At 25.9% G+C, this 12,439-nt stretch overlaps 1 protein-coding gene across 5 annotated transcripts in view; it reads right to left on the bottom strand.

Moving 5' to 3' along the window:
• LOC111623347 (rab11 family-interacting protein 4-like) overlaps window positions 1-12,439 on the bottom strand; it is a 61,264-nt gene that overhangs the window by 16,231 nt on the left and 32,594 nt on the right. For all 5 annotated transcript variants that reach the window (XM_023365887.1, XM_023365886.1, XM_023365890.1 and 2 more), the window contains 4 exons: window positions 8,403-8,493; window positions 6,877-6,926; window positions 6,710-6,791; window positions 6,497-6,634 (listed from right to left, as the gene is read on the bottom strand). In XM_023365887.1, coding sequence (XP_023221655.1) covers window positions 6,497-6,634; window positions 6,710-6,791; window positions 6,877-6,926; window positions 8,403-8,493 — 361 coding nt within the window. The remainder of the gene's footprint in view (window positions 1-6,496; window positions 6,635-6,709; window positions 6,792-6,876; window positions 6,927-8,402; window positions 8,494-12,439) is intronic.

Here is a 12,439-nt window from a genome sequence, read left to right as displayed (position 1 = left end):
TCCTCATTTATATATATATATATATATTTTTAAATATAATGTTGAAAGCATGTGAGAAGCTTACATTAAAGCCAACAATGTACATTACAACAATTAATATTTTAAGGAAATTATTAAACTAATCACAGAACATTATAATATGATTGTTAAAATCTAAATTCATAAAATTCAAATTTATTTATAATTTATATTACATTAAATTGTTTTACTATTTTCATAAAAATTAAAGCAAATCAATGATTCATCATTAACATTATTATCCTTAATTTACTAATAAGGCTATTCTATGAAAATGAAGTTTATCTATATTTGCATCAGCACAGGATACACAAGTAATGTATTAAATATTATAATACTGCTATAATTTCACACTGATTTAAGTATTATTAAAATATAATATACTTATTCAAATAAATAAATATATCTAGATAGGGTTTATATTGTAAAATTTTATAAATAAACTAGTAGATCAAAAATCAATTATATAACCAGACATTTTTTTATATGATTACAATTTGTTTACAAATAAAATAAAATTTTCTTTTAATTTGCATAAACTGATCCTAAAGCAAACATTTACTTTGGCTTTAACTTCAATGTTTTTAAGTTCCAAAAATATCTCTCTTTAATTTCGATTATTTTGTTAGGTAAACAAAGTTAATTTTCCCGAAGTAGAATTTAAAAGCAGACTTTCTCTTTCGTCAACTTTTAATGTTCATTGCTACAGAAGTCATATTCCAACTCATTAAAAAATAATAAAGAAAATTATGTTGTGAATTAATATTTTCTAAAAACTATTGTAAAAAAAACAAAAATAATTCAAAGTTTGTACTGTACATTTGAAAATTTACCATTAATAATAATAGTTCAGCTGCTTTATTTTATTGTCATTAAAATTAACTAATCAAATAATGAATGAAATGTTATTAATATTTGTGAAGCAAATTTAAATTTATATTTAACAAATTGTACCGAAGCCATTTAGTTATTTATTATTTTTAAATATCCTTAAAATTGCTATTTAAACAGAAATTAAGCTTAATAAATGACACTGAAATTCATCTTATTAACAAATAAGATAAATTTCTGTGTATTTAACAATTAAACTCTCATTTTATAAGAGAAATATTTAATTTTTAATATAAACAATTATTTATCCTTTTCTTTCATTTCAAATTTAAAATAAATTGATAAGCAATACATACCTATTCTGTCATAATACTTTGTTATTCATCTAAACTAGATTGTTTGAGGTTAAAAATTATCTAAAACAATTTATTAAGCAATCTAACAGTTTGAAACCAATAAATCACAGAATTTTATTGCATTTGTAATAGAAAAAGTACTTTAAAAAATCGAGAATATTAATTCTTAAAATATTTGTGCAGAACAATTCTAGTAGTACGTAAATTTTGTTTTCCAAAAAAGAAAAAAAAAACTATTCCACGTCTAAATTTTAAAAGACGGGCACCTCACCAACTATAAAACTAATCGTTGTCTGCAACTCGAAACTTATTACTTTTCCAATAATGACAGATTGGAAAACAGAACAGTCATCAGTTTCTGTAAACGAAAGTTTATTAACTTTTCGTTTACACAAAACCGATGACTTTTCCGCGAAATATTCTGCCACGATTGGTAAAAAAAGAAAAATCATACGTTAGTAGACGTACCAGACAAAGAGGTTCCTAGATCCAACGGTAGCGAGATCAGACCGAGCGAAACAAATTCGACACCATTCATTGTCAAAAGAATCAATGGCGATGCCTTTCGTTATATACCCGTGACGGGAAGTACCTATGTACTAGTAAAAAAAAATACAATACGACTTACAACGCACGCAACCGTCATTGGATGTTGGACTTTCCATGGGAAGTACTTATTGTTAGAACTTCCTCCTAGAAGCGGTCGGAAAGACGAACGAAAACGTCTTAATATTCTTCAAACAATTATAATTATCGCAATTGTAAATGTAACAGCTGATAGGCATTTTAAAACCCTCGAACATAGTTTAATACGAATGAAAATTATGATTACTTTTTATTTTAATTCTACTTAAACTTATTAAACACGTATATCTTCATAGCTCTGTATTTCGTATGGCGGAAATATCGATTTTCCGAATGATATAAGGGGATTTTAAAAGTAAATAACGGCAAAAATTTTACTTTTGCCCATCTCGGTACAAGATGTCAACAATTCTTTACTAAAAATTATAATGGCGAAAATCCTTAAAATACGTAATAATTAATATTAATTACCTTTCATAAATTTATATAGAATTTTCACAAGAAACTTACTAATTTTAACTTAAGAATAATCGCAATAACTTAATTATTTGGCATCGTGAAGAGAGAGGTATTTTCTCAAAATGGTGTCAAAAAGTCCCTAACGACTTTTTAGCAGTTGAAACTAAAAATAACACATTCATTTAGAGATACTCGAACCGAAAATTATTTTTAAAAAATCATACACAAGTATATATCTGCATTTAATTTATCCGTATTTTGCGAGTGTTGACGAACTTAATGTATTCATTCCTTCATTTCTACACTCGTGCCATTGGTAATTTTCGGAAATAGTTTTCGAAAGTTTCCACTAATTTCCATACCAATGCAACCATTCGCATACCTTACCTTCTATTAGACAAGCATTTCGTTGGTGCTCCCACATTTCTCGAAATCAATGAGCCGAAGCGAATTACCACAAAAATTTTAAATCTTAAGGATTTCTATGCTTAATTAGTTGTAGAAATAAATAATTGATACTCGAAATTTCCTATATTCTAGCTAATAATTTCCGTGCGCTGCAAATACTTACTTTTTAACTTTTTTAGGTTAGTAAAAATACCGAAAAACTAATTTACGGGCGTGCTTACTAGTTTTTTCTAATGCTTATTTTCCTCTTATTTCAATTATATTTTAATTTATTAAACAAAATTCGAATTTTAACAATATTTAGTGTGTATACCCATGCAGAAATCAATATGCAAAGAAGGAATTTACTTGACGTTTAAAGATAATAGTTCTTACCTGTTAATAAAATGTAAATGAACGATTTGGGATTTGTATCGATTCACTTGTTAACACCGAGATTCCGGCACAATAAAATTATATTGACGTCGAGGACTGTTGAGTAAAACGCCTCGATCCATACTATTCGCGATAAATTTTAGAATCATCATCTGATTCCAAGCAGTGATTCAGTTGGTAAACTGAACTGCTTTGTGGAAGATACAGTTTCCACAAGTAGGAGAATTTCTGCACTTTACCATGTGATATTCTTAAGCTCGAATTCGACGTATTGGCAAACTAAATGGCACACTTTGTGATCAACTTACTTTGCGATTTAGGTTTATCACCTGTCTTTTTTTCAATCAACTTCTTTACATTTATTTTAATTAAAGCGCATGAATTTCATTTTTTTGAATATCGTGATTGGAAGTCTAAAACTTGGGCACGCATTAACATTTTTAAAGATAAGCATGCTTGCTATATAGCACACAGACTGAAAAAAATGCTGCAATTCCTGATCTAGGTGAACGTTAAATGTCATTCTGTTAACAATGGATAACAAATATAAATATTTTATTTATACAGCGGTGGATTGAACAGAACCATTTGTAATTGTTGGTTGAACTAGTGAGCATAAAAACACCCCAAAACATGCATTAAAACTGTACCATTCTCTGAAACATTATTTGAATGGCCATCAAAAGTCAAAACTGTATTTATCCATTCATACACACAATTTCTACTAATGATATTCAATTTTATTCTCTTCCTGTATATTATTTATTTCTACTAAATTTTAGTTTTTATATTAGATTCAAAACTAAAGAGAGTTTTTAAATAAACTTTGAAACTAAAATTTTAAAAGATATGCATAAGAAAAACTACTTAATTGTAAGATATGATACTAAAAAAACACTTAAAAAAGCTAATATATTATGATTAACTGAAAATCTAGTCCAATGAATCTCTATTCACTTTGATATAATCTTTAGAAATATACAGTTATTTTTTTGTATTTTTAAAATATTCATATTTTCAAAAATATAAACATTATACAGATAATAGACTTTACACTGAATCTTAATCACATTAAATACATCATTTCATAATTAAAGCTGACAAAATATGCTTCAATGGATCAGACAACGCAGCAGCATGTTAATAAATTACCCATATTTTGTGTTTCTGAATTTTTAAATTAATGTGTCATATAAATGAAATGACTAATAAAATTAATCAGAAATATTTCTAAAAATTCTCAAAATTTTTATAAAATTAGATAAATTTTCTTCACATTGTTATTTAATATCAATGTGTTTTTACAAAATAATTGAAAATCATTAATGTTTATAATGACTTTTAATACAGATTAGTAGCTGCAAATTACTTAATAAAAATGATAAAATTAAAAAATAACTTATCATCATTAAAAAAACAATTTCCTCTGTAATAAGTTAAGCCAAGATTAAAATTATCTAATTATCTAATTAAATTAAAGGTTTAATTTATATGCATAATTATTTTATTTGGCATCATATAAATAATATATAAATATTAAAAAAAAGGAATCTTACATAATACATATGTAACCTACTTACAGGAAAGTTAAATAAAATAATTATCATCAATCTTATTTTTATTCTGCATGCAATGATCTCAAATATGTTAAAAGTAATAAATAAAAATTATTTAACAGTTTTTTTTGACACTTTTTATGTTAAACAACTAATGTTTTAATGTTTTAAACTTAAAAAAAGAAGTTACAAATTTCTTATTAAAGTTTATTCTAAAATAATTTTTCAAAATTTCTGTTTTAAATGCTATCATATGTAGCTTTTTCACTTACTTTATAATCCAAAATCTAAGAAATTTCTAATTAATCTTATAAAACTATATATGTTAAACTGCAATTATTTATTTTTATTTCAGAAAATATTTATATCATATCATACAGAAAGTTTATGAATCATCAATTTACCCTATCTGTACTATATATAAATATTTTTCCTCGTTTTATTTTTTAGAAAACAAAATTTTATGTAAAAAGAAATCAAAACGTACAGTCAACCCCCCTATAACACTGTTGACTATTCTGTTTTATATGAATTCCATGTTGTACGAGTCACTTAGATTTTACAAATACGTGAGCTGTTCACAGCACACGTATTTGTAAAATCTAAGTGACTCGTACAACATGAAATTCATATAAAACAGAATAGTCAACAGTGTTATAGGGGGGTTGACTATATAATGCATTGAAATTTTTTCTTTTTGAATAATTTAACAGCTAGGCACAATATGAAATATACCCAAAGTTACATGTCTATTTTTCAACATAAGAATACATATCTCTTGAGACATTTTGCCAAGGTTAATACCATTTTAATATACCTTGCCATAAAACTTTTTGATCTGCATACAGCATACAGCCAATTGTGCATGACCAGTTTCACTTCATCATCCAATTTGAAGCATTGCCCTAACAGGAATTTTTTCATGGTACATAACAGCTCAAGTCAAGTGCATACTGAAGGTGGATACTGAAATGTTACCAAGAAATAGTATGACATTTGCAGTATCTCTGTTGGGAATTTGTCATAAAGGGAATATAAGTTGCAATGATAAGTATGTAACATTTGAAACTGGATGTAACTTAAGTAAAAATAAAGATACCAGCAAGATAATTTACTAAATAAAAACAAAAAATAAACATTTTCAGCAATTTAAAATTGTCATCCAGTTGAAAAGCAGTCAAATATATAGAAAACTTTGAACATCAGTTTAAACTATGTGGACGTCAACAAAGATGTCGAATAGATATTACAAACTTATTATTTTAATATTATTTTAAACTTAAAATTTAACTATATGTTTATTTCAAAGATAAACCTTCATACTTTAAAGAATGTCTTGGCATCTCTGTAATTTATTGTGATGTTCAGAATAGTAGCTTTATAAATTTTGAGTTTCTAAAGAGATGCCATTTTTAGATTATATATATATTTATATTTAAAAAGTATAATAATCATTAAAAGTTGATCATCATCTTTGAAATCTTGTTTTCATTACATTTTTTCAGAACTTTCCTAAAAAAATTAGATTTGAGTTTTCTACCAAAAGTTGACAAATATAATTTAAAATTATAATCAGACCAGTATTGTAGTAGGGACTGTAAAATCAATCTTAATTCAAAAACTTTCTCAAAATGACAGTTTTTTCTTATACTGTTAAAATAATAATTTTATCATATACAGTGGGTGATCAGTTAACGAACAGATCACAAAACGAACAAATTGGATAACGAACACTTTCGCGAAANAAAAAATGGCATTCAATATTACTAAAAATGTTATTATGTTGAAAATTACCAACATAAACTAAGTGTTATAAATTGTTTAGTTCTATGCTAGAAAAAGAAAAAAATTCATGTCAAAATTTATTAATATTATAATGGAAAAGCTAATAAATAAATTAAAATTTACTCTTGCAGTTGTATTCTTTTCATGCAGGTGTTCTTCCCTTTCTCGATAAGCTAATTCTTTAAATTTCTTATGTTCTTCCTGTAAATTTGCCAATTCTGTTGTACTTTCTGTTAGTTGTTCTTGTAAATAAAATTTTTCCTAAAAATTCAAATCATTAATTATTTTTTTATTTCGTTGATAAATATTTTTGTAAAAGTTAAGTATTTATCAAACCTGTTTTAATTTTTCAGCATGTGCTTTGATTTGTTTAGCTTCTTCTTTTAGTTGCAAATAATCTTGCTGAAGATTGTATAACCTGAAAAATTTTAGAATATTGTCCTAAGTAAATTATTTATTAATAAGCTTTTTATCTTAATTGCAGTTTAAATAAAATTTCTTACCTAGTTGCATATTGATCTACTTCTTGACTCTTCTCTCTCTCATGTCTAGCCTGCAATAATAGTAATTTCAATAAGTACCAAGTAATGCAAATGAAGAAACTTAATTAAATACTTATTTAATTTAATTAATAATTTTGTATCATTGCACATAATTATTAATTAAAATCAAAACAATTTTTAATTATCAAATTTTGGAAGAAATTCAACTTTGCTTATTATTAACTAACTGACGAGCAAAATTGAATTGCTACTAAAAGTCACTATTAATACTTATCACCATCTTATTGGATTGGTTACATTGTTTAATGGCACAAGACTTCCCGGGCCAAACTATACCCCATCAACATCTTATAGCCAGAACTATAACTGCTCTATAAACTATTAAAATAATATTTATTCTACTTCAGTTTAACATTGGATTTTATCATAATAATTCACTTCAAACTTGTACACAAGATAAATTTATAATTATATCAATTTAAAAATTGATATAATTATAATAGTACTTCATTCAAATTATAATAAAAATGATTTTTGTAATGAAATCATACTCACAAGTGTAAAAAAAGCACTTGTCACAACTAATCAAACTGATAAATCAAAAAATAATACTATCACTACTAATTTGATCAATCAAAATCAAATTTATTATAACTTTTTTCCATTTACAGAATCTTATTATATTTGTAAAGAAAACAAAATTACAGTAGAACATCAATTATTCGAATACCAATCAACCAAAGCATCGGTTAACTGAAAGCCTTCCAGTCGAATTTCTGCTAGTGCTGTGACGCCGCAGCACTCTCCCCTCCCTGCCAACCTAAACTGTAGGTCTACTTTAATGTACTATTTTATGCAAGGTATGTATTTGTAAAACATGTGATACTGATACAAATTATATACAGTACAGTTTTGTGTTTAATACATTTTTTCGTAAATGATCAGTTATCCGAACAACCCCAGTTCTGAATTGTTTCGGATAATCCTACCGTACATTAACAAATTAAAAAAATAAAATATTAAAAGCTATAAACATTTTAAAGCAATAGTTCACATTGATAAAAACAGATCAATGAAAAATACTGAAGAATTTTAAACAATCTTCCACCGACCTCTTATCAAATTCAAACTTTCAAATTAGATATTTGAGATGTTTGTAAAATATGTTATAATTAATTTAAAACTTAATTAATTAATTTCAAATATATTTAGATCAAAATAAAAAAAAAAAACAAATATTTTATTGTATTAAAGCCACATCTAAGTAACAAACCTATCTTTTTTGGCAAAAAGAATTCTAAAAGACAAAACATGAATTCTCTGTACTTTTTCTAAAGGCAAATGTTACAAGTTAGAATTTTATACCATGTACAAAAGCTTCAATTTTTCAATAGCAGCTTCATTGATTAATATAAAATTCTTGGTATTGTAATTATTGTGACAAGCACACATATATATTTATTATAAAATATATTTCAAATTACCATCAAAATTAAAAAAATAGAAAATATAAGAAATTAAGATACCATTGCTTCTTTTAATTGCTTCTGTTCTTCTTTTAATCTTTCTTCTGATCTTATTTCCAATTCTCTGATTTGTTCTTCTAGTGAACGTATCCTGTTTCATTAAAAATTTTAAATAAATATAAAATTTATATATATATATATATATTTTTAAATATAATGTTGAAAGCATGTGAGAAGCTTACATTAAAGCCAACAATGTACATTACAACAATTAATATTTTAAGGAAATTATTAAACTAATCACAGAACATTATAATATGATTGTTAAAATCTAAATTCATAAAATTCAAATTTATTTATAATTTATATTACATTAAATTGTTTTACTATTTTCATAAAAATTAAAGCAAATCAATGATTCATCATTAACATTATTATCCTTAATTTACTAATAAGGCTATTCTATGAAAATGAAGTTTATCTATATTTGCATCAGCACAGGATACACAAGTAATGTATTAAATATTATAATACTGCTATAATTTCACACTGATTTAAGTATTATTAAAATATAATATACTTATTCAAATAAATAAATATATCTAGATAGGGTTTATATTGTAAAATTTTATAAATAAACTAGTAGATCAAAAATCAATTATATAACCAGACATTTTTTTATATGATTACAATTTGTTTACAAATAAAATAAAATTTTCTTTTAATTTGCATAAACTGATCCTAAAGCAAACATTTACTTTGGCTTTAACTTCAATGTTTTTAAGTTCCAAAAATATCTCTCTTTAATTTCGATTATTTTGTTAGGTAAACAAAGTTAATTTTCCCGAAGTAGAATTTAAAAGCAGACTTTCTCTTTCGTCAACTTTTAATGTTCATTGCTACAGAAGTCATATTCCAACTCATTAAAAAATAATAAAGAAAATTATGTTGTGAATTAATATTTTCTAAAAACTATTGTAAAAAAAACAAAAATAATTCAAAGTTTGTACTGTACATTTGAAAATTTACCATTAATAATAATAGTTCAGCTGCTTTATTTTATTGTCATTAAAATTAACTAATCAAATAATGAATGAAATGTTATTAATATTTGTGAAGCAAATTTAAATTTATATTTAACAAATTGTACCGAAGCCATTTAGTTATTTATTATTTTTAAATATCCTTAAAATTGCTATTTAAACAGAAATTAAGCTTAATAAATGACACTGAAATTCATCTTATTAACAAATAAGATAAATTTCTGTGTATTTAACAATTAAACTCTCATTTTATAAGAGAAATATTTAATTTTTAATATAAACAATTATTTATCCTTTTCTTTCATTTCAAATTTAAAATAAATTGATAAGCAATACATACCTATTCTGTCATAATACTTTGTTATTCATCTAAACTAGATTGTTTGAGGTTAAAAATTATCTAAAACAATTTATTAAGCAATCTAACAGTTTGAAACCAATAAATCACAGAATTTTATTGCATTTGTAATAGAAAAAGTACTTTAAAAAATCGAGAATATTAATTCTTAAAATATTTGTGCAGAACAATTCTAGTAGTACGTAAATTTTGTTTTCCAAAAAAGAAAAAAAAACTATTCCACGTCTAAATTTTAAAAGACGGGCACCTCACCAACTATAAAACTAATCGTTGTCTGCAACTCGAAACTTATTACTTTTCCAATAATGACAGATTGGAAAACAGAACAGTCATCAGTTTCTGTAAACGAAAGTTTATTAACTTTTCGTTTACACAAAACCGATGACTTTTCCGCGAAATATTCTGCCACGATTGGTAAAAAAAGAAAAATCATACGTTAGTAGACGTACCAGACAAAGAGGTTCCTAGATCCAACGGTAGCGAGATCAGACCGAGCGAAACAAATTCGACACCATTCATTGTCAAAAGAATCAATGGCGATGCCTTTCGTTATATACCCGTGACGGGAAGTACCTATGTACTAGTAAAAAAAAATACAATACGACTTACAACGCACGCAACCGTCATTGGATGTTGGACTTTCCATGGGAAGTACTTATTGTTAGAACTTCCTCCTAGAAGCGGTCGGAAAGACGAACGAAAACGTCTTAATATTCTTCAAACAATTATAATTATCGCAATTGTAAATGTAACAGCTGATAGGCATTTTAAAACCCTCGAACATAGTTTAATACGAATGAAAATTATGATTACTTTTTATTTTAATTCTACTTAAACTTATTAAACACGTATATCTTCATAGCTCTGTATTTCGTATGGCGGAAATATCGATTTTCCGAATGATATAAGGGGATTTTAAAAGTAAATAACGGCAAAAATTTTACTTTTGCCCATCTCGGTACAAGATGTCAACAATTCTTTACTAAAAATTATAATGGCGAAAATCCTTAAAATACGTAATAATTAATATTAATTACCTTTCATAAATTTATATAGAATTTTCACAAGAAACTTACTAATTTTAACTTAAGAATAATCGCAATAACTTAATTATTTGGCATCGTGAAGAGAGAGGTATTTTCTCAAAATGGTGTCAAAAAGTCCCTAACGACTTTTTAGCAGTTGAAACTAAAAATAACACATTCATTTAGAGATACTCGAACCGAAAATTATTTTTAAAAAATCATACACAAGTATATATCTGCATTTAATTTATCCGTATTTTGCGAGTGTTGACGAACTTAATGTATTCATTCCTTCATTTCTACACTCGTGCCATTGGTAATTTTCGGAAATAGTTTTCGAAAGTTTCCACTAATTTCCATACCAATGCAACCATTCGCATACCTTACCTTCTATTAGACAAGCATTTCCTTGGTGCTCCCACATTTCTCGAAATCAATGAGCCGAAGCGAATTACCACAAAAATTTTAAATCTTAAGGATTTCTATGCTTAATTAGTTGTAGAAATAAATAATTGATACTCGAAATTTCCTATATTCTAGCTAATAATTTCCGTGCGCTGCAAATACTTACTTTTTAACTTTTTTAGGTTAGTAAAAATACCGAAAAACTAATTTACGGGCGTGCTTACTAGTTTTTTCTAATGCTTATTTTCCTCTTATTTCAATTATATTTTAATTTATTAAACAAAATTCGAATTTTAACAATATTTAGTGTGTATACCCATGCAGAAATCAATATGCAAAGAAGGAATTTACTTGACGTTTAAAGATAATAGTTCTTACCTGTTAATAAAATGTAAATGAACGATTTGGGATTTGTATCGATTCACTTGTTAACACCGAGATTCCGGCACAATAAAATTATATTGACGTCGAGGACTGTTGAGTAAAACGCCTCGATCCATACTATTCGCGATAAATTTTAGAATCATCATCTGATTCCAAGCAGTGATTCAGTTGGTAAACTGAACTGCTTTGTGGAAGATACAGTTTCCACAAGTAGGAGAATTTCTGCACTTTACCATGTGATATTCTTAAGCTCGAATTCGACGTATTGGCAAACTAAATGGCACACTTTGTGATCAACTTACTTTGCGATTTAGGTTTATCACCTGTCTTTTTTTCAATCAACTTCTTTACATTTATTTTAATTAAAGCGCATGAATTTCATTTTTTTGAATATCGTGATTGGAAGTCTAAAACTTGGGCACGCATTAACATTTTTAAAGATAAGCATGCTTGCTATATAGCACACAGACTGAAAAAAATGCTGCAATTCCTGATCTAGGTGAACGTTAAATGTCATTCTGTTAACAATGGATAACAAATATAAATATTTTATTTATACAGCGGTGGATTGAACAGAACCATTTGTAATTGTTGGTTGAACTAGTGAGCATAAAAACACCCCAAAACATGCATTAAAACTGTACCATTCTCTGAAACATTATTTGAATGGCCATCAAAAGTCAAAACTGTATTTATCCATTCATACACACAATTTCTACTAATGATATTCAATTTTATTCTCTTCCTGTATATTATTTATTTCTACTAAATTTTAGTTTTTATATTAGATTCAAAACTAAAGAGAGTTTTTAAATAAACTTTGAAACTAAAATTTTAAAAGATATGCATAAGAAAAACTACTTAATTGTATATGATTGTTAA

The sequence above is a fragment of the Centruroides sculpturatus genome, unplaced genomic scaffold (assembly GCF_000671375.1).
Source record: "Centruroides sculpturatus isolate CEXI.00-Female unplaced genomic scaffold, Cexi_2.0 scaffold220, whole genome shotgun sequence".
In the NCBI taxonomy this organism is placed as follows: Eukaryota; Metazoa; Arthropoda; class Arachnida; order Scorpiones; family Buthidae; genus Centruroides; species Centruroides sculpturatus.
This window is presented reverse-complemented; position numbering and strand designations above follow the sequence as displayed.